The sequence below is a fragment of the Hevea brasiliensis genome, chromosome 9 (genome assembly GCF_030052815.1).
Source record: "Hevea brasiliensis isolate MT/VB/25A 57/8 chromosome 9, ASM3005281v1, whole genome shotgun sequence".
NCBI lineage: Eukaryota > Viridiplantae > Streptophyta > Magnoliopsida > Malpighiales > Euphorbiaceae > Hevea > Hevea brasiliensis.
The window spans coordinates 99,701,370-99,726,149 of NC_079501.1; the positions used below are offsets into that span (position 1 = coordinate 99,701,370).

At 30.1% G+C, this 24,780-nt stretch overlaps 1 protein-coding gene across 1 annotated transcript; it reads right to left on the bottom strand.

The window, feature by feature from the left end:
* Nucleotides 1-8,297: 8,297 nt before the first annotated feature.
* LOC110647922 (ureide permease 1-like) lies at nt 8,298-11,629 on the bottom strand. The gene is made up of 8 exons (XM_058154117.1): nt 11,244-11,629; nt 10,504-10,787; nt 10,173-10,311; nt 9,900-10,074; nt 9,598-9,644; nt 9,400-9,497; nt 8,929-9,303; nt 8,298-8,677 (listed from the first exon to the last, which is right to left on the bottom strand). The coding sequence occupies exons 2-8, from the start codon at nt 10,738-10,740 to the stop codon at nt 8,525-8,527; spliced, it is 1,224 nt and encodes a 407-aa protein (XP_058010100.1). The 5' UTR covers nt 10,741-10,787; nt 11,244-11,629; the 3' UTR covers nt 8,298-8,524.
* Nucleotides 11,630-24,780: the final 13,151 nt, after the last annotated feature.

Below are 24,780 nucleotides of genomic sequence, written 5' to 3' on the forward strand. Positions count from 1 at the left end.
GAGATAAATAATTATTTGTTTCTAAAAAGATATAGAGATAAATATATAATTTTTTGAAATAAAAATAACCGATTTCTCGATTATTTTGCTACGATGGCATCAATTTTTTTTTTTAAAAAAAAGGAAATTACTTTTCTACCCTCATATAAAACAAACTTAAAAGGATAAAATAGAGTTATTTGAGAGTTTTGATTCTCAATTTGTTAAAATTTTAAAATTTGATTGGGGATTTGATCAATCAATTTTAGTTTTGATTCTGATTTTATTGAATCGATTTCATTTTTGATTTTGTGTTTGTTAAATTTGATTATGCACTACAAGAAATATCCAAATTAGCAATAGAAATTAAAAGATTTGTTTCCTTTGTTAAATAATTGACACTTTCAAATTATTAATGAAAATAAAAATATATTATTAATTTCGTAACGAATTTAAGGTCCCATTTGGTATTACTGTTAAAACTGCTGTAAAGAAAATTATTTTTTTAAATATACTAGTTAGAGAGTATTAAAAAATAAATAAAAATTAAATTTGATCAGTTTTAATCATAAGAATACTAAAATAATAAAATAGTTTTTTCCAAACTGTTTTTTTCAATAGCATCTAAAATGATGCTTTTATTTAGAAAAACAGTTTCAGCCTTTAAAACTCAATGCCAAACAGACTGTAATTCCATTGCTAAATAGACCAATGGATTTTCAGTTGCACTGCTTATTTGTTGAGATTTTCCAACTATTAATAAATTTAAAATTTGTTATTACATTTAGTATCGAGTTTTAATTTTGTTGATAAACGTAGATGCTTTTCTTTTAATAGCAACTTTTTTTTTTATTTTGTTGCTAAATTATAGATACTTTTCTTTTATTAACATGTCAAATTTAGTAATGGAGTTTAAATCCATTGGAAAATTAGTAATAGATTTTTTTATTCCGTTGCTAAAGTGTAGAGAATTTTCTTTGATTATCACATAGGAGCATTTTCAAGTCAATCAGATTAGTCAAAATTAAATTGTTAATAAACTTTCAATTTTAAAAAATAATTTGAAATTTCACATAAATTAAAATAAACTACTAGTAATTTTAGGAGAAATTATAAAAAAAAATAATTATGTCATATGCTAATTAAATTATCAATAAAATCTTACAACTTTTCAACTTTTTCTAATATATACAGTATTCTCAAGAAAATAATACGTGACACTTGTTTTGAAAAGTTTATCAAAAGTTACTTTTGATAATTATTCTCTTTTATACTAATTATTATTTAATTTTTTTTATTTTTCTTTTGATTATCATTATTATTTATAATGTTACCTTAATATTTATGCATTAAATTATTATTTTCTTTAAAATTTAATTTTTTTAAAATTAAGACCTTTTATAATTAAATATAATATTTAAAAATTATTTATATTTTTTTTATAAATTCATTTATGCAAAAATATTATTTACCACATATTACTCTTAATAATAATAATAATAATAATAATAATAATAATAATAATAATAATAATAATAATAATAATAATAATTGTAACACCCCAAAATTTTATTATTTATGAGTATTTTTGGTATTTTAATTTTATTTGAATTTTTGGAATTTTTCTGAGATTTTTCGGATTTTAAAAATCGGGTTTGATTTTCCGAAAATATAAACTTTGATGATTTTTAAAAATTAATTTAAAGACCACGTGGCAAAACTAAAAATATATTTGGAGTCTATGTATTTTTCTGAGTTTTATGGAATTTTTCGAATTTTGGACCTCGTTTTGGTCCGAGGCAGTAAAAATTCAAAATTTTGTATTTCGAATCGAACCGGCCGAATCGAACCGGACCGGATCGGACCGGTCTCTTCTCTTTTTCTTCTTCCCGCGCGCGTCGTCCCTCCCCTCTTCTCTCTCTCGTTTCTCTCTCCTCTCCACCCACCACGCCCGCCTGACCACCCACACGTGGCTTCAGCCAATGGCCGGCCACACGAACGGCCGAAAACGCTGAACGCCCTCAGCATGCCGCTTCGACTTCCCCGGCCAAATCCGGCCGATCCGGCCACCAATTGGACCGGGTCTTGTGTCCAAAATCATCTATTCGACGAGAGCTTTCCATAGACACCAAGAACGCCGAAATCCATCGAGCGGATTGTCCGATTTTTGCTCGGGAAGATTTTAGCCCATTTCGACTTTTGGGCTAGATTTCTCGAAAACCGTGAATCCCACGAGAAAACCGAGGCCACCAGCACGCTCCATTCGTCGAGAGCTTCGCAACGACATAAATTTCAAATTTTTCGGACACCGTTTTTCGGTGGTTCCCACGGAATTTCGCAGTGTTTTTCCGAGCATTTAATGAGCTTAGAAAATTCTGAAAAATTTATGTACTAACCCCCGTGTTATGGGCTTCGTGTAGGTATCCTCGATTCGCGGAAATTCGGCGATTGGCCAAGATGCAAATTTCGGGCCGCATGCACTGCATCGAAAAGTCCCCGAATTGGATCGAGGTTTTGGCTAGTCCCCCATTGTCAGACGTCCCGAGCGCGTTCCCGAAGTCGGAATCGGCAAAGGTAAACCCGAACCTTACTTTTTCGTAATTTTCTAGTGCTTAAATAGGATTAAAAATTCATAAAATATTCGTGGTAGCTTAGAAAATTATGATTCTTTTTGCAATAGCTTAGTAATATTGCTAAGGACCGCGGGGCAAAGTTTTATAATTTTTAGAGCTTGTTTGGGCAGTTTTTGCAAAAATGATCAATAATAAGGACTAAATTGAAATTTTGCGTATTGTGATGGATGACTGATTTGATGGGCCCAGGAGGGGCTGTGTGATATGATTGAACTGTTGATATATGGATTGTGAATATAGAAGTGCGTTTTTAGCCCTTTTGCAGGTTGGGTAGGTCCTAGGTATAGGGGGGACTCTGCCGGATTTTCGGCACGACTTAGGACGTAATTGGTCTTTTCTTTGTTTGTGTTGAGTCAGATTGTATTAAATAAATGTAATATGATTGTCAGGTGAGCCGGGACAGCCTTCTTCCTCCGCCCAGCCGCCACAGTGATTGTCGTCAAGTCTGTGAGTAGAATATTAATTTTAATTGTAATTTCGATATTATTATATGTTCAGCATGCCCATGCATCACTTATATGCATATATTTATGTAGTTAAACTCTAGGCACGATTTTTGATGCATTGATAAATGTTAAAGTGCCATGTATGTTGTTGTGGTAATTTGGAGCAGTGTGCGTGCGTTGGCGTGCGTGTGATGTGGTGTGGACTATGGATAGGACGGGTAGACACGGCTTGAGTTCTTCGCTGGGACCCGGTCCTTCGGGGTAGACACGGCTTGAGTTCTTCGCTGGGACCCCGATTTGGTATTTAAGTGGAAGTCCGAGCTGAGTTCTTCGCTGGCACCAGGTTGGATTTAAGAGAGCTGTATAGGGGATCAGCTCCCATATATTATGATTGATGTTACAGGGTGCGTGAGTGCTCCAAATTACCTTTTTGATGTTATGATGTGAAAATGATGTGGATGTTGCATTTCACTCTACAGGGTGCATTAGATTTAGATAGTTATAGAGATTATGGTTAAAATTGATATTTTACTCTCTGAGTCGAACGCTCACTCCTGTTCAAAAATTTTTACAGGCCACAGGAGGATATTTATTCTGGGTTAACCTGCTTTTATACTTCGCAGGTTGTTTATCGATATTTGTGTAATTTTATTTACTCCTAGAATTTCCGCATGTGTTAGCAGTAATTATTTGAATTTGGTCTGTAATATTATTATCATGATGGACCTGTAAACTTAATATTCTATGTCTGTTTTGATGGATTGGATGAGGGAGCTGAGCTCCCGTTTATTATTATGTTGATGAGTATGTGGAGGGTGAGCTGAGCTCCCCAATTGACTATATATTGTGTTTACAGGTCGGGTGAGTCGAAAACTCCCCGTTGGAAAGTCCATTTTATGGCAGGACTCTGTCCGTTTGTTTTCTTGAAATTGGGCCCGAATGGGCCTTAGAGTTGGGTTAATGAACAGTTAGGCTTACTACGGGCCTCGGGGGCTTTAAGCTGGCCCAGGTCCTAGTGCCGGTCTGGCCCATAGGTTGGGTCGTGACAATAATAAAGTCATTGATAGCATTAATTTAAAAAAAATTAATCATTAATTTGTAATCTTATAATCAATCATAAATATTCTCACTTGTACTAATTATTATTTAATTTTTTTATTTTTCTTTTAATTATCATTATTATTTACGATACTAACTTAATATTTATAATTTAAATTATTTTCTTTAAAATTTAATTTTTAAAAATTAAAACATTTTGTAATTAAATATAATATTTAAAAATTGCTTGTATTATTTTATAAATATTAATTATTATTTTTTATTTCTCCTTTAATTTTTATTATTATTTATAATATTAACTTAATATTTATGATTTAAATTATTATTTTCTTTAAAATTTAATTTTAAAAATTAAGACTTTTTTATGATTAAATATGATGTTTAAAAATTATTATATTATTTTCTTATAAATTCATTTATACAAAAATATTATTTACCATATGTTACCTTTTATAATAATAATAATAATAATAAAAGATAATTGATGACCATTAGTTTAAAGAAAATTAATTATTAATCTGTGATCTCATAATAAAGTATCATATAATTTAATAAATCTTAAATTATATTGTATCTTTAACAAATATTGCTATTACATTGTTTTATTTTCTATTATTTTTATTATGAAATTTTAATTAAAAGATTTAACAGATAAAATTTGTAGTTTATATAAAAAGTTATAAAAATAAAATATAGAGATTTGACTTATTTATAATTAGTATGTATTATTTTTTATATTAATAATTTAATATTTTTTTATTTTACTTCTAAGATTAATTAATACTTATTATTATTATCATTATAGCCAACTTATGACTATTTAATTGAAATGGTTAAATAAATAGGAAATACTTTACTATTATAAAAATTAAATTTGAACATTTATTACCTTTTTTAATTAAATAATATTTAATTATAAATTAATTTTTATTTAAATGATTTTCATTTATTTATCAATATATAGTATGTCATATTAGATATTTAATACACATTAGGTACTCTTTTCTCACCAAGTATTTTTATTTCACCTAAATGCTCTTAAATTTATTTTTTTGACTTGTATTATTTTTTTATTATTTCTTTCAAAAGTCAATTATCATTCTTAAAATTTATTTATTTAAATATATTTAATTAATTATTAATTTTTTATAAATTTATTATTTAACATTTCATAAACTTTTGAATATTTTATTTCATTATAATTATATATTGAATGCAATGATAATTAATATTTTGATTATATATATTTTATTATAATTAATTTTCAATAGAATTATTTTTAAATTTTAATTAATATCTATATTTTTATGAATAAATGATCTCTACACTATATTTTTATATAGAAGTGGAATTTTAAAAATAAATTACAAATATAATTACATAAAAAATTTACCTATAAATTAAAACAATTAAAGTTAAAGTATTAAAATTATAGAATCTATTTTTTTTTTAAAAAATAGTATGTATTTTTAATATTTATTATATTAATATAAAATGACAATAATTTAAAATTTTAATTTTTATTAAATATATTTATTTTATATTACAAATTTATGTAAAGTGATAACCATTTTTATTAAAGAATTATTTTATAAAAAATATATCAGATTAATAAAAAAAGAATTTACACTTAGATATAATATTTTTTAAAAATAATATAATAGAATGTTATTTTTAATTAATAATAATGTTATATATTTTCATTATTATTAAAATTAAATAATTCAATTCATTATTAGTAATTTAATTTTTTTTATTACATTAATAACAAAAAAATATTATATTTATATATTTTTAAAATAATATTACTTTCTTATTAATTTAATATATTTTCTGTAATTTATAAAAAATAAATATTAATTTACATAAATTATGAGATAAAATATAAAAATTTTATAAAATTTAAATTATTTTTTGAATAAAGTATTTTTATTACATTTTAAATGAAATAATCATGAAAACTACTATTAATATATGTATAAAAGAAATTAAATAGATATTTTAATTAATTATATTATAAATTAATTAAAAATTTATTATTATAACAATAAAAAATTTATTCAAATTAAATTGAATAAAAGAGAAATTTTAATTTAAAATTAATTTAATAATAATAATTTATCTTATTTAAAATATAATTAAAAATAAAAATTATAAATTATGCATTCATAGTTTGAGCATTATACTAGTTATACCTATTATTGGCACCATGACATTTATATGACAGTTCCTTTGGTGAATTAACAGTATAAGTGATGATGGGATATAATTAATAAAAATGAAAAAGTATAGGTTTTAATTGATAATTTGATTAATATAAAGTATAATTGCAAAAGAATTGAAACTACATGATTTTTCTAATAATTTTCTTTTTTTTTTTAAATTAAAGTATGAGATAAAAGCATTTTTAAAATTTAGATACTAATAAACTTTTTAAATAAATATTAGAGATTAAAATATGTTTTCCACCATCAATGTCTATATTATAATATTTCTTATATATATGAATGCATGTTAGACATGTGCCAAAAGAATGTTGAACAACTGTTGTGTGAAAAATTATCCAATATTTTTTTTTTTCAGAAGATGTCCAATATGAATGCTTTAGTCTTCATAACCTTAACTGTTGTTATTAGTATGTGAATTTTTTTTTAATGAAATGCTATTATTAAAAAATTATTTAATTTTTAAACTTATTACTAATATCTTATAAATTTTTTTAAGGTCTATTAAATAAAAAAAATTTAAAATTTTTAGACTTTTTATCATTGTAGTCAAAAAATTTTTTGTTTATCTTATAGCCAAAACTTAATTAGTTGTCATAACTGTAGTCATAATGACTAAATTGAATTTGAGAAAATAATAATAAATTATAATATAATTACTAACGTTTTATTTAATTAATAAAATAATTTATTGATTTAAATTTTATATTTAAATATTATTTATTTATTATATAAAATATATTTATAATTTACATTTATTTTTATTTGAAATTTTATATTAAAAATAATTTTTTGATTAAAATATATTTTAATATAATAAATAATTTGAAAATTATATAATAATAAAATAATCATATTAGGAATGGCAAGGGGTCAGGTTTTTGCAGGTACCCAATTTGACTAAACTTTAATAAGACAGGTTTGGGTATTATATAATCAGGTTTGAGACTGGTTTGGATTTGAAAAATAATACCCATGACGGGTTCGAGATTTACATGTTGGGTATCCGTTACCCGAACTTGTTTATATAAATATTTAATTAAATATAAAATATATATTTTTATAATAATATTTATAAATTTTTATATATTTTATTTTATATAAAATGGAATTCAAATATTTTATGAAATTATTAAAATTTTAAAATATAAATTATTAATCAAAATAATTTTTTATGTAAAATATTAATTAAAAAAATTAAAATTAAACAAGTTTGAATTTTTTTTCAAATAATAATAATCTGGCTTGAGACGGTTTCAAATAGTTAAAAATAAATCATAATCAAGTTTGGGATGAATTCGAGTTTTGATAATATTAATCAGTTTCGGATTTGGGTACGATGATTTTTGCAGGTACCCTACTCGTTGTCATCCCTAAATCATTAAATAATTTAGCCTTTGACATTTGATTAAACCTATAAATTAGTCTCTATAGCTTTAAAACCAAGAAATTTAGTCATTATTGACATTCTAATAAACTTATAAATTAATTTCTAATATTAAAATTATACAAAATTATAAGAGCTTATTTGTACATAATTATGATATTTAAGGATCAATTTATAAAATATATAGATGATTTGTTAAAACCCAAAATTTTTAAAGATTTTACAGTAATTAATTTAATTTTAATAATTTAAATTTAAGATTTTTTAATTTAATGGAATTTAAATTTAAAATTACAGGAATTATATTATTAATAAAATAAAATTTTAAAAATAAAATTATTTTCAAATTGAAAATAAAAATAAGAACATTCTAATATTTTTTATAAAATTAATGGTAATTTAACATAATTTTATCAGTAGAAAATAAATTATATATTAAATTTTTTAATTTTTAAAATATAAGAATTAAACTGCAAGTTTAATATTTAAGAAGGTTTTTCAGTTATTAAAATGCCAACCGGAGCGTTTAAGACCTCTTGAAGAGAAGGACCAAAGTGGACAACGCTCATGATATCTGAGATATGTGCGTTTATCATTTCATTTCCCCGTTATTGCAATTACAAAGCAACAAAGGATAAGTGTTAAATATTGGGAAGGATCTCCCAAACAATGGATTTACTGACATAAACATTGACCAAGCTGGTTCAGCCTTTGCCTGCTTTAGACTACCCTATCAACCATTTCAATAATCTAAGCTTTATGTAATTCCCAGAAGAAAACATTACGACTGAGTACTCATTTCCGGTGGCCTGAAGAAGCCATGAGAACCCCAACAGCCACAATAAACATGGACAACATACTTGTCAGCAAAATATATGTTCTTCTTGAGGATTTTCGATACTCTTTGAAGATCACTATGCCCCAAAATGTGCTCACAAGTGGGAGTGCCTGAAATTAACATCCATTGTTATATGAATACATCAATTTGGTTGGTCATAACAAGACATTTAAGCATGAACATTGGTTTTCAAGATAACAGGTGGCTTTAGTGGTCTGTAGCTATGGAAACAGCCTCTCTGCAAAGCAAGGGTAAGGCTGCTTACATCAACCATCCCCAAAGCGTATGGAATGCTTCATGCATTTGGCAATATGCAAGACAAATACTACTACTAGTGTGCATAAAAGGTAAAGATACTAACCTGAACAGCATCTGCTGCTGCATATCCTGCAGCTTGACCTCCCATAAATTGAAGGCCATTCCCAAACCCACATAATAATCCAGCCAGGAAGGCCCAGCCTCTGCCATTCCAATCATTAACATAAGCCTTCAATGTTGATTTGGGTAAGTTCAGTACAGGCCGGTAAAGGAAAGTGACATTTAAAATTATGGCAAGCACAAAACAGGAGACTGAGAACCAGAAAAATGCAGTATAGACAATTAATTTAGGAACCCCTTTCTTCAAGGTGTGCCATTGATCATTTGTAGCTAAATTGATAGCTGGTGAGAAGAGTGAGAAGGAAAAACCAGCAAAGAAAGTTATAGCCAGTCCAATCAAAGTGCTCTTCCCAAACACCTGCAATTAAAGCCACACCCACAATTTTTTGGTAATGCGATAATTAAGTGTGATGGGACACAAAATTAACATAAATAACCAAACTGAGCAACAAGCCTTGATTGATCTTCTGTTTTCAAGCTCTATGAGGAAAGCTGCAGTTCCAGCTTTTGCCTTTTCTGAAGGAGCATTTCCATTCTCCAGATCTTTTGCTCCTGAGCAATCACAATAATAATAAGAACATACAAAATTCAGTGTCATACAAACAGAATGAGCTAAAAAGAAATTGTTGTAGAATTCCATCAATCTCCACACCATTGTTTGGAAATTCTTCTTCCTTGGTTGTGGAAGAACCTGTGTCCCTGGGAGAAGGTTGAAAAAAAAAAGAAATTGAAAAAATGTTAAAAAAATTTCAACTGTTAGATTTGATCAAAATCGTAATTGAACTGACTGAGGACCCTGCAATCCAGTTTCAGCTCTCCTAATCGCAGGTGTCAGCCCAGACCACCCCTTTGGCCAGGTCTACTAGACATGGAATATATTTTAAAGGAAAAATGAAAATTCCATTCCAAACCATCAAATGCTTTGATGTCTTTCAAAGCAAGAAAGATACATACACTGTTTTGAGTTGACAATCATTTGATAAATTCTTGAGCTTTGCTTTATTATCAGCTGAATTGGAAGAATGAACAGCTGAACCAAGACAAACAGCAATCAAGAAGCAACCAACCCCAGGAAAAAGAATCTCAGCCCTATTAATTTTGTTATCCAAGAAGTAGTTCATGATTGTTCCTGTCACCAAAAATAAAGAACAACAGAAGGGTAAAAAAAATAAAGCCTTACAATTACAAGTACACATAAAAGTGTCAAAGTTCCTTCAATACGCAGACCTATAACAACAATTAAGCTAGAAGAGATGACCTCCACCACTGACAAACCAACAAAAGCCCAAGCATACTGTGTGGACAAGTTTCCAATGCTAAGGGCCACTCCACCAGCCATTGCAAACATAACAGAGGGCCAATGATCCTGCAGTAATCAAATTATAAGATACTATATATGCCTACACTAATCACCTTAGCAGAATCCAAACCAATAATAATACAAAATAATAGAGTTAGCACACTAATTGGCTCAATTTAGCACTACCCACTTACTAGTAAAGATTAAGCCAAGTTGCATAATTTCTTCCTTAATCTTTATGCTTGAAATTACTATTACCTGAGAAAGTTGGGTTAGAAAATTTGGTGACTCAGGTGTGCTCTTGCCAATCTCACCAAAAGAGAAAGCTATAATTACAGCAGCCATGAGATTGGTGATAGAATAATAAAGGTAAGTATGCTGAAGAAGGCGACCTCGTCTTTCTAGCAGATTCATAATAGCAGGCCATGTGCCTAAGAAAAACAAAGAAAATAGCATGCATACTATGGCTCCACCTTTGCTCTCCACTAGATACATCTTTGGAGACAGATAATTCTCTCTGCCTTGTAAAATAGTATATATTCCTGAAAAATCCCGCAAAATAGAAGAAATTTACAATTATTGATTTTCTCATGGTCCTTTAATATGTTAAAAGAAAAGCAGCAAATCAGGTGACTTGTTAATGTTTAAACCACTGAAACTCAGACCAATACAGACCACCACTGAATTTTCTTACTTAAAAGAAAGATAATAGAGTCAAATCCCATCAATGAGAAGCAAGAATCGTTATTCCACACTTATGAAGACACCATTAACGTGTTCATGATATGACAATTAGGCAAGAACAAATCCCATATGACAAACATGAAAAACAAATTAAAGAAGAAAGAAAGAACAAGTAGGCAACACCGTCCAAGAAAAACAAAAGAAAAATTGTTGCAATTGAATGAAAGAACCCAGTTGATCGGCGGTTGCCATATCCAAACAAACAAGCAAAATAACAACATACCAATGACGGGATTTGAAGAAGAGAAATGTACCAAAGAGCAATGCAAAATTGAAGAAACTATATATGTGGGAAATCTGAGTAAACCAGCAGCCTGTGATTCAGATGCAGATTCTGATTCTGATTCTGATTCTGATTCTGATTCTGATTGAGTATGAATCTGAATCATTTAAATAAGAGTCTGACGCATAGAGACCTTCTGACAATGGGATCTCCACATGTTGAAAACAACAGCACTAGAAAAGATGGACGGAAAAGTGGGATAGTTTGTTGGGGAAGTGCATTTTCCTGGGATCTAAATGCCAGGGTTGGATTCAGTTTTTAACGTTCTGCGTTGGCTGTCAGCGCTGGCTACTTTGCTACTCATACTGGCTATTGGATCCTACGTCTCTCAAGTTAAAGTGCTCACGATAACATGCTTGTGGCAAATTCAACGACTTGGAGCATTTATTATCTCATCCACATAAACGTGGGATTTATTTTTCATTATCGATGAAAGGATTCCAATCTATAAGAGTACTCTAGGAAAAAAAAAAAAAGAAGCGTGATCTTGAATGAAGATAAAAGGTATGACTAAGTGTCCTGGTGTGGCTCTGAATGAAGATAAAAGGTATGACTAAGTGTGTAACACTCTCGCTGTACCAACTTTATATATTCTATTGTTTCAGTGATTGGTGTCGGTTCGAACAGTTAGAACGTCTGGAAAAATAGTTAAATTAAAGTGAGGAACCATAATTAACTCAAATATTAATAAGAAAAATTTAGGATAAATTTTAGAAATAAAATACAAACAGGTTAAATGAGCCGATGCCCTAGCGATGGGTAACCGAGTGGGAAGTTGCGGTTCTCGCAACTAAGAGCCTTAGACCCGGGAGAAAATTCATAAAATAATTTTTGGGACTCCAAAGAAGAGTATTAAGGATTTTCTAGCATTATAATGTCAAGAAATTCTTTGAAAAATTTTTCAATCGGTACAGACAATTTTAGTTTGTTGAGCCAAACGGAGGGCATTTTGGTCATTTCGCCTTCAGATGTGATTTTTGACTGATTTGTCCAATTAAGTAAATAATTATTATGACATAAAATGTGAATAAATATTACTAAAAATTAAATTGAAAATGAGTAGAGAAGAGAAGAAAAGAAAATGAAAGAAAATGCTAATTATGATATCATATGATGTCATTAAACACTTACCCACCAATCCCCATTAAATAACCACTTAATTAACTAATAAAAGAGGATAAATGAGACCAAAAATTGGAAAAGCAATATGCTCCTTTCTTCCTCAACATTTCAGCCATAACCCATTTCCTCAACCCAACCTCCATGAAAGCTTAAGGTAAGCTTGGAACCACCCATCAAATCACCTTGAAATCACTACCTTGCTTCACAAAAAAGTGATCTTACATTTTGAACAACCTCTAGCCAGCAAAAAGAAGAAGAAAGAAGGAAGTTTTGAAGACTTGGAATAGTTAGCAAAAGAGGTTAGTGACCAAATCTTTGATTCTTTCCTTTAAATTTTTGTTAGAATGCAAATTTGAGCTAGGATATGTGTAAGTTCATTGAAGATAAACATGTTGTGGTCTTGATGGTTTCTTTGGATTAAATGAGTGAATGGGCTGCCCTTGATATGATTGTATCACTCAAAACATTAGTTAATGAGTTTAGTGCAAGAAAATATAACTCTAGAATGTTAGGGTTAGGGTTTGAAACTCAAATATGTGAGTAGATATAATTGGACACAAAATGATGTTATAATGGTCAATTAGTGACCATTTGAATGTGTGTGAGAAGGAATTGAAGTGAGTAAGGATAACGAAGTTAACCTTAGGCATGCTGCCCTTGGTGACCTGCAGGATTGGTTGTGAGTCCAGTAGGTTTGGACAGCCATAAATGGAGTTGTATAGGTTCAATTGGTGCAAAACCAATTGGACATGAAACTAGACACATAATGGCACCACTTTAGTGAAAAAACCCTTCCCAGAAAACCAAACCAAGTTAGCCTAAAAATTGCCCCAATTCGGGTGACTTGCATTCTGCCTGGACAAAATGACCAAATAAATAGTGTCTATTCATTTGGTCATAACTCAGTGTAGAAAGGTCCAATTGACCTGAAATTTTACCAACAGAAAGCTGAGACATATACCTACAACTTTTATGAAGAACACAAATCCAAATTTTGATCATAATTTAGTCAAATTGCCAATCAAACTTATGTTATCAAATCTGGCAGAACTAGTTTTGCCCAGAATTTTGGATTCTGTTCAATCCAGTCAGTTATGGTGTTTAGGCCATAACTTGAGCTACAAAACTCCAAATGGAGTGATTCAAAAAAGGAAATGTAACTAGACAAAATAAGGAACAACTTTCATGAAGACAATTTTACCAAATTCCTACTGTATAAATAACCAATGGAATAGAAAATATGAGGATTGAAATTCGAAAATTTTGAATAACTAACACTAAGCTTAGAAATGGTATTGGCAACTAATACCAACAATTTTAGAATGCAAAATGTGCTATGTTGAGAGTATTAGAACCAATGTACCTATTGTCTATGCAAAAGTCAATATTTTAGTTGACAAATGAAATGAATAGTAATACCTAAACTTAAATTTCAAGAATTGTACAATTTAAAAGTGTAACATGCCTTAATATACCTAGCAAGATTGGTTTGGATAGGTTAGCATGCCAATATGGTTCAATTAGCAGTACTACACATGGCATTATGCCATTCTGTGATTTTATGGCTTTTAGACATTCTGACATTGTGTTGATACTTGGCCTTGTGCCTAATGTTATTACAGCTTATTAGCTGTTCTATTGCACACCGGGAGATGCATATGTGACCGATGGTGTGACGGCCCGAGGTACTAGATACCCAGTGCTAGTTTACCCATTTATCCAGTCCAGTCATCCGGTATAGGTTACTTGGGCAACCAAAAATAAAAGTAAATAAATTTAATGAAATTATGAATATAACAAGTACAAAATAAATAAGATTACTAATAATAATCGAAAAAATTGTCTGCATAAGACATCATGACATACACTGCATATTTATTTTATGTTATTTCTTTTTATTTTATTATTGGCACCACTAAGCATTATTGCTTAGCGCGTTGCTTTTTGCCACGCGTAGGTTTTGGAGAGACCAACCGAGAGCCCAGTGACCACAGAGTGGGTGAGATCTTCTGCAGCTTTGCATAGTATCCGTGTCACCTCACTGTCATCAGTGCATTGGTAGGACACTAGGTTTTATTTTGGTATTTTATAATTAACTTTTATTTTCTCATATGTAATTAAGACTTATGTAATATATTTTAGTATTGATTTTAATTATGGAAATTGTGTTTATGAATGAATAAGTGAATATTTATTTATGACTTTTATATGAATTTCATATGAAATGAATGAATGAGAATGGGAGTATATATGAGAAATATTGGGATTTTATTGATGAAATGGAATTTGGGATTGATTGAAAATTTTGAAAGTGTTTTTCATAGGTTCCGAAGAACTGTTTTATTCATTTTTAGCTGACACTTTGCCGGATTTTCTATAAAATTTGCAGAATCTCAAATATATTATAATTTCAATAAATGACTTAAATAAATGATATTTCACGAATTATACTTCATAACTATGAAAGAAATAAATTAAGAAGAATAAAAATAGTTGAATTAAAATAAGGTATTCCGGTACACTGTGTGACATATCTTACTCAGCTATACAGTAGATGGGTAAGGGGTGTCACAAAGTGTCCTGGTGTGGCTCTGATTGAGGTTTGCGAGTAGATCGGATATGCTCAGGAGCTAGTTCTTTGGGATTTCACATTGATTATATTATGTGTGTAGCTTATATGGAAACAAAGATCTTATTAAAATTATCATGATTTTAATAAGCGTCCGTCACTGAGCTATGTGTGACAAAAAAAAAATTCTATGTGAGCATTAAAAAATACTAAAATTTAATACTCTTGTATATTTAGGAGGTATTTGACTTGACTTACTTTTATTTTTTTTATTTAAAATATATTTTTTAATTTATACATTAATTTAAAAATAAATAGTTAATTATTTTATAAAAATTTTAAAATTAGCTTTTAAATAATTTAAGTGTTTAATTAAAAATTACTTAAAAAGAACTTAATTTATTAAAATGACTAAAAAGGATATATCATTAAGTATTGTGATTGTTAAAACAAGTATTGTATTGATATTTTTTAAAATTATTAGGATAATATAATTTTTTATTTTGTTAAAAAATAATTTTAAAATAAGTAAATAAGTCATGAGTAAAAATATTTTATTTATAACTTCTGACTTATTTAAATTTTTTTTTTAACTTATAAGTCAAACTAAATATTAATTTACTTATGACATTTTACATTTGACCAACTTATAAGTCAAACGAAATATCTGTTTAGCATTGAGATTAGATGGTTAAAACTATTTAAAAAAAAATCATTTAGACGCTATTATAAAAAATAATTTATAAAAATTATTTTATTATTTTAATATTCTTATCATTAAAATTTATCAAATTTATTTTTAAATTATTTTTTAATATTTTTTAACTAATATATTTAAAAAAATATTTTTCTTAAAAATAATTCTAAACAGAAATACCAAACACATCCTTTATAATTTCCACTTGCTTGCTACCACTAACATCTTTAAAAAGTATGTCCCCACTAGACCCTATTATTTCAATTATTGTGTTTTTAGTTTTACTTAGAAAATTTTTATTGACAAATATGAGCTTCTTAGATATTTAACTTTTTTTTTTTTTTTAATATCGTTGGAGATTTTATTGAACAAATTTTTACCCATTAAAATTAAACTCTCTCTAATTGATTTTGTGGTAAACCTTTTTCTATTGATTTAATATATTTATAATAAATAATTTTAAAATATTATTTAATAAAATTAAGCTTTAATTGATTAAAAAATAAATTCTTATTTTTATTAACTAAACTAATTTTGTATAATGAATTACAAAGTAGTACTTAAAGTCTATTTTAACTTTTAAATTATTGTCCAAAAGTCAAATAAATTCTTAAATTTTTTTTTATCTAAAAAAGTTTTCAACTATTTAAAATGACACATTTAACTTTAAAATTAAGTGTATTCTATAGTTACTAAGTTATATTATAAAGTAAATGTCACGACCCAAAATTCTGAGCTGTGACTGGCGCATAATTTAAGTATTCTTAAATCATGCAAGCCTTATCAGAATATCTTAAATAAATATATTGTCACTTACTAATAAAAAAAAATCCAAATAAATAAAATACTGAATAAACATCATAAATATCCCATAAGTAAACTAAGGAGTCTCTATAGATTTCAAATAAAAACTTAAACTGTTCAACAAACTAAACTAATTATTAGCCTGAGGAAACATGAATTCGGGCATACCATGACAAAAAAAATCAAAGATTAACCCTATCCAGAAAATGGACTGAATATTTGGATCACCGCAATTCTCGATCCAAAAGCAGGATATGACAGAGAAAATGTGGTTTGAGCTAATGCTCAGTGAATGATAATTATAGTACACAATGGAATAGGAACAAACAGACGCTTGATTAATTTTACGATAAATTTTCTATTCAATAAAATCATGCTCATGCTATCAAAATCATTAATAAAATAGTTTCATAAAATATATATACAAAAGAAATTCATTCAATAAAAATTTTATGGTATAGTGCACCAGAGTGATGATACCCCACATAACCAAAGGCCAGATGATAAGCGCGCTACCAGATATTAGATACCTTCCTTCTTCTTCACAGATATCAATGCATATGATACTAATGCAAAACATAAACTGCAATGATACATGACTTGACAATGCAACCTAATACCGTGATAGTCCACACGGTGGGGCCAGATAACAGAAACAGATACTGGGCACAAGTACTAATTCAAAACAGAAAATCAATTTGTACAAATCAATCAAAATCAACAAAAAATTTCAAATAGCAAATAATAACTGATAGTGCAATTCCAATAGTTTATTTCAATAATTTTAGAGAGTCAATAAGATCAAATTAATCTCAAATAAATTTAGTATAACACATTAGTAAATTTTATAGTCAGATATCAATCAACATAAAGACGCTAAAGGTCTGTTCCCGGGATCTTAATGGCTATAATACAGAGATAATTGACAAAAATAATTATTTAATTAAAATCAAAATAAAATTCAATAATAAAATAAAACTCTAGAACCTCACATGTAAAATAATTGTTATAATACTGATTTAAAATTTCATTTAATAACAGTTTTAATGCTAAGGAATTTTAAAAGGGACTAAAACGGTGTCATGTACTATAATTACCACTCACCTGGAACCTCCAAGACAATAGTTATTTTCAATGGAAGAGAGACAATTTCAACTAACAGATTGAATATTCGAATCTCCTACACACTCAAAATATGAAAGAAAAAAAATATCAAATAATAATAAAAAAATAACTTTAATATATATATATATATATATATATATAATAACAATCAATTATTGTCCAACCGTAATTATGATCAACCCAACTCAATACCAATAATTTAAGAAGAAAAAAAAATGAATTTCTAGAATAGTTGTAACAGATCAAGGAAAAAAATAAAATCAAATTCACCCATTATTGAACAAAGAACGAGAATTTTTACCTTGAAAGTAGAATCGAAGGTGATGAATTGAGAAATAAAATTTTAAGAATTCTTTGCGCACATCAGATTATAAATCGTAAATATATATATATAAGATGATGAAAATACTTGTTGAGAGTATTTGGTAGAAAAAAGGAGATGACAAATAGGTTTTGAGATCAAAGTTTAGCAGAAGAGATGATCAGGATATATATATTTTAAGAGTTCTATTAGGTCTAGAGTGGGATAAGAGTTATTATTGAACTGGGTTGTTCAGATTACAAATATATATTTGATTTCAAAAATAATATATATATCTAAAAATAAATAAGCAGGCCATCCAATAATATATATATATTTTTTATAAATATATTAAATTATTGTTAGCTAATTAAAATAAAATAATAATAAATAATAAATATATATGGGTTTCCACATACTTCCCCCCTTAAAAAGAATTCGATCCTCGAATTTGAATAGACAAAATTTTAACCTGAAGAATCAAATAAGTGAAAATATTTAGCTCGCATTTCAGATTTTGCCTCTCATGTGGCCTCACTACATGAGTGATTATGCCACAAGTTAACCAAAGCCACTTCCTTAGATCGGAGTTTCCTAATTTATCGATCTAAAATCTTTATTGGTTGCTCCTCATATGACATATCATCCCTAAATTGCATGGTTTCAGGCTGCAAAACATGAGATGGATCTGGTACGTACTTCATAAGCATAAAAATATGGAAAACTGGATGTACATGTGCAAAACCAGGTGGAAGGGCTAAATGGTAAGCAACTACTCCAATTCCCTCCAAAATTTCAAATGGACTAAGCTTCCCCTTCTTCCCAAACCTCATGATTCCTTTCATAGGTGAAACTCTCAGAAATACATGATCACCAACCATAAACTCTACGTCTTTATGCTTAGGGTCAGTGTAACTTCTCTGTCGACTTTGAGCAGTCAAAAGTCTATCACGAATTAGTCGAACCTTCTCTGAAGTTAATTGTATCAACTCTGGTCTAGTAAGCCTTCTTTCTCCAACTTCATCCCAACAAATTGGTGACCTACACTTTCGACCATATAATGCCTCATATGGAGCCATATCTATACTTGCCTGATAACTGTTATTATAAGCAAAGTCCACTAAAGGCAAATAATGATCCCAACAGCCACCAAAATCCATAACGCATGCACGAAGCATGTCCTCTAATATCTGTATAGTCCTTTCTGACTGTCCATCCATCTAAGGGTGAAAAGCAGTACTAAAGTCTACTTGTGTTCCTAAAGCTTCTTAGAATTTCTTTCAAAATCAAGAAGTAAACTGAGTACCATGATCAAAGACAATGGAAACTGGAACTCCATGAAGACTAACAATCTTGTTTATATAAAACTGTGCAAGTTTAGCAAAGTCATATGTAGTATTCACAAGAAGGAAATGAGTAGATTTTGTCAATCTGTCCACTATCACCCAGATTGCATTGTAACCACCTCGTGTACTAGGTAAACCCACAACAAAGTCCATAGCAATATGCTCCCACTTCCACTCAGGAATAGGCAACAGCTGAAGTAACCCAGATGGTCTCTGATGTTCTGCCTTAACCTGTTGATAAGTTAAACATTTAGCAACAAAGTCTGCAACATCCCTCTTCATGCCACCCCACCAATAATGCTCCCTTAAATCACGGTACATCTTAGTTGAACCTGGGTGTACTGTGTAAGTAGAATGGTGTGCCTCCTCCATGATTTCTCTTCTCAACTCATCAACATTGGGGACACAAAGTCTAGTGCCATAATGAAGAACTCCATCATCATTTAACATGAACCCTTGAGCTTGGCCTTGATGAATACTATCTATAATCTCACACAACTGAGAATCCCTCTTCTGAGCAGCCTTAATTCGATTAATCAAGATAGGCCTAACTTGAAAATGTGCTAAGAATGATCCAGCTATGATTTCAAACTCTACTCCCTGATCTAGAAACTCATGTAATTCACCAATCAGAGGCCTCATCTTGGTAGATATATGGGCTAAACTACCAGAAGACTTCCTGCTTAGAGCATCAGCCACCACATTAGCTTTTTCAGGGTGATACTGTATGGTGCAATCATAATCCTTCAGCAATTCTACCCATCTCCTTTGCCTAAGATTAAGATCACATTAGTCAAAGATGTATTTGAGACTTTTGTGGTCAGTGAAGATTTCACAAGTCTCACCATACAGATAGTGCCTCCAGATTTTCAAAGCAAAAATTATTGCAACAATTTCCAAATCATGAGTTGGATAATTCTGCTCATGCCTTTTCAACTGACGAGAAGCATATGCAATAACCCATCCATGCTACATCAAAACACATCCTAAACCAATCTTAGAAGCATCACAATACACTACATAACCCCCTGATCCAAACGGAAGGCTAACATTGGCGTTGTGGTTAAACGAGTCTTAAGCTCCTGAAAACTTTTTTCACAAGCCTCAGACCACTGAAATTTCACATTCTTCTGTGTTAACTTAGTTAAAGGTGTTACAATATAAGAGAAGTCTTGAAAAAATCGTCTATAATACCTTGTTAAACCCAAGAAACTATGAATCTCTGAACAGTTGTGGGTTTAGGCCAATGAAGCACTGCCTCAACTTTTTTCTTATCAACGCACACTCCATCCTTAGATACTGTATGGCCTAAGAAAGCCACACTATCTAACCAGAACTCATATTTTGAGAACTTGGCATATAGCTTGTGTTCCCGTAAGGTCTAAAGGACAATTCTCAAATGCAGCTCATGCTCCTCTTTATTCTTTGAGTACACTAGAATGTCATCGATGAACACTATAACAAATTGATCTAAGAAAGGCTTGAAAACTCTATTCATGAGATCCATAAAAGCGGCTGGAGCATTGGTAAAATCAAAAGACATTACATGAAATTCATAGTGTCCATACCTAGTCCTAAAGGCCGTCTTGAGTATGTCTTCTTTCTTGACCCTCAATTGATGATACTCAGATCGAAGATCAATATTGGAAAAATACTTTGCACCTTGAAGTTGGTCAAACAAGTCATCTATGCGTGGAAGAGGATACTTATTACGCACAGTCACCTTATTCAATTGCCTATAATCAATGCACATTCTCAAAGACCCATCCTTCTTCCGTACAAATAACACAGGAGCACCCCATGGAGAAAATACTAGGGCGAATAAACCCCTTATCTAGTAGGTCCTGTAGCTGCTCCTTCAACTCCTTAAGTTCTACGGGTGCCATACGATAAGGTGGCATAGATATGGGCTCAGTTCTAGGAACTAAATCTATACCAAACTCTACCTCTCGCTCAGGGGGTAAACCTGATAAATCTTCTGGAAACACATCAGGAAACTCCTTAACCACTGCAACATTCTCCAAACCTGCACCTTCTATTTGAACATCTCTAACATAAGCTAGATACCCCTTACACCTCTTTTACAATAATCATCTAGCACTTACTACGGAGATAAGATTACTAGAGGCTATACTGCAATCTCTCTAAAATTAAAATTCTGCCTCCCCAGGAATTTTAAAGAGTACAACTTTATTATGACAATCCAATGAAACGTGATAAGTGGCTAACCAATCCATGCCTAAAATCAAATCAAACTCAAACATATCCAAAGAAACAAGATCTGTAGCTAATTCTCTATCTCCAATGTGAACTATACATCCCCTATATACTATATCAGTGTCTATTGCATCCCCTATAAATGTTGATACAGATAAAGGATACTCTAACAAAGTAGGTGGTGTACTAAATCTCATAGAAAAGTATGGAGAAATAAAGGAATGACTGGAACCAAGATCACACAGTACTCTAGCATCAAATGAGCAAATAAGAAGTGTACCTGTCACTACTACATTAGATGCCTGAGCATCCTGCTGAGTCAAAGCAAAAACCCTAGCTTGACCTCTACCACCAGATGTCTATCCTTAAGTTTGAGCAGATCCTCTACCACCAGAACCTCTACCACCCTCACCACGACCACTAAAACCCTGACTTCTACCACTATACTGTGAAATTGGCTAAACCTGAGAGGGAGCAGAATGTGCTGCTTGACTAGCACCCTGAGTTGTCTCACTAGTAGGACAGTCCTGTCTACGGTGTCCCAGCTGTTCATAACCAAAGCATGCTCCAGTGACCCAATGACAAGTGCCCTTATGTGGCTTACCACAATGCTGACAAGGAGTGGTAATAGGCTCAGTGCTAATCTGGTTATATCGAGCATTCCCTGCATGAGTCCTCTGCTCATATCCCTGACCAACTCCAGATTGATGTGCCCTATTACCAATTGTAGACTGAGAACCCTACTTATTATCCTGATAAGAATCCTGATGACTCTGTCCTCTGTTAAATTGATTACCTTGACTATCTTTCTTAAACCGCTTACGCTGCTCACGAGCCCAACGTTCATCATCACACATCTCCATCTGTCTAGCCCTATCAACCACCTCCTCATATTTAGATAGTCGTAAAGGAGCTACACGATCAATATATCCAATAAAAAAAATATATTTTTTTATAAATATATTAAATTATTGTTAGCTAATTAAAATAAAATAATAATAAATAATAAATATATATGGGTTTCCACATAGAAAATCACATGTAAAATAATTATTAAAATACTAATTTAATAGAGAAATCATGGAGGAGGCACACCATTCTGCTTATACAGTACACCCAAGTTCAACTAAGATGTACCGTGATTTAAGGGAGCATTATTTGTGGGGTGGCATGAAGAGGGATGTTGCAAACTTTATCGCTAAATATTTGACTTGTCAACAGGTTAAGGCAGAACATCAGAGACCATCTGGGTTGCTTCAACCATTGCCTACTCCCGAGTGGAAGTGGGAGCACATTGCTATGGACTTTGTTGTGGGTTTACCTAGTACACGAGGTGGTTACAATGCAATCTGGGTGATAGTGGATAGATTGATAAAATCTGCTCATTTTCTTCCTGTGAAGATTACATATGACTTTGCTAAACTTGCACAGTTGTTTATAAATAAGATTGTTAGTCTTCATGGTGTTCCAATTTCCATTGTCTCTGATCGTGGTACTCAGCTTACTTATTGATTTTGGAAGAAATTCCAAGAAGCTTTAGGAACATGAGTAGACTTTAGTACTGCTTTTCACCCTCAGACAAATGGACAGTTAGAAAGGACCATACAGACATTAGAGGATATGCTTTGTGCATGTGTTATGGATTTTGGTGGCTGTTGGGATCATTATTTGCCTTTAGTGTAGTTTGCTTATAATAACAGTTATCAGGCAAGTATAGAGATGGCTCCATATGAGGCATTATATGGTTGAAAGTTTAGGTCACCGATTTGTTGGGATGAAGTTGGAGAAAGATAGCTTACTAGACCAAAGTTGATACAATTAACTTCAGAGAAGGTTCAGCTAATTCGTGATAGACTTTTGACTGCTCAAAGTTGACAGAGAAGTTATGCTGACCCTAAGCGTAAAGATGTAGAGTTTATGGTTGGTGATCATGTATTTCTGAGAGTTTCACCAATGAAAAGAATCATGAGGTTTGGAAAGAAAGGGAAGCTTAGCTCTCGTTTTGTTGGTTCATTTGAAATTTTGGAAAAAATTGGAGCAGTTGCTTACCGTTAAGCCCTTCCACCTGGTTTTGCGCATGTACATCCAGTTTTCCATATTTCTATGCTTAGGAAGTATGTACCAGATCCATCTTATATTTTGCAACCTCAGACCATGCAATTTAGGGATGATATGTCATATGAGGAGCAACCAGTAAAGATTTTAGATCGACAAATTAGGAAACTCTGATCTAAGAAAGTGGCATTGGTCAAGGTCTTGTGGCACAATCACTCAAGTAGTGAGGCCACATGGGAGGCAGAATCTGAAATGCAAGCTAAATATCCCCACTTATTTGATTCTTTAGGTTAGAATTTTGTCTGTTTAAATTCGGGGACCGAATTTCTTTTAAGGAGGAAAGTATGTGGAAACCCAATATTTATCTATTTAATTATTTATTTATTTTAATTAGCTAATAATAATTTGATATATTTATCAAAAAAAATATTTTATTAGATGACCTGCTTATTTATTTTATATATATATTATTTTCGAAATTAAATATACATTTGTAATCTAAACAACCCAATTCAATAATAACTCTTATCCCATTCTACACCTAATAGAACTCTTGAAATATATATACCCTAATAATCTATTCTACTAAACTTTGCTCTCAAAACCTATTTGTCACCTCCTTTTTCTACCAAATACTCTCAACAGGTATTTTCATCATCTCTTATTTATTGTTATATATATATATATAAAATTTACGATTTATAATCTGATGTACATAGAGAATCCATAAATTTTTACTTCTCTATTCATCACCTTAAATTCTATTTTCAAGGTAAAAAAATTCCCTTTCTTTGTTCAATAATAAGTGAATTTGATTTTATTTTCTTCTCTTGATTTGTTACAACTACTCTAGAAATTCATTTTTTTCTTCTTTGATTATTGGTATTGAATTGGGTTGATCATAATTACTATGAGATAATAAACAGGAATTTAATATATATATATATATATATTAAAGTTATTTTGTTTTATTATTATTTGATATTTTTCTTTTATATTTTGGGTTTGTAGGTTATTCGAATATTTAATCTGTCAGTTGAAATTGTCTCACTTTTATTGAAAACAATTATTGTCTTGGAGATTCCAGGTAAGTAGTAATTATAGTACATGACACCGTTTTAGTCCATTTTAAAATTTTTTAGCATTAAATTTTTATTAAATGAAATTTTAAATCAGTATTTTAACAATTATTTTACATATAATTTTCTAGAGTTTTATTTTGTTATTGAATTTTATTCCAATTTTGATTAAATAATTGATTTTGTCAATTAT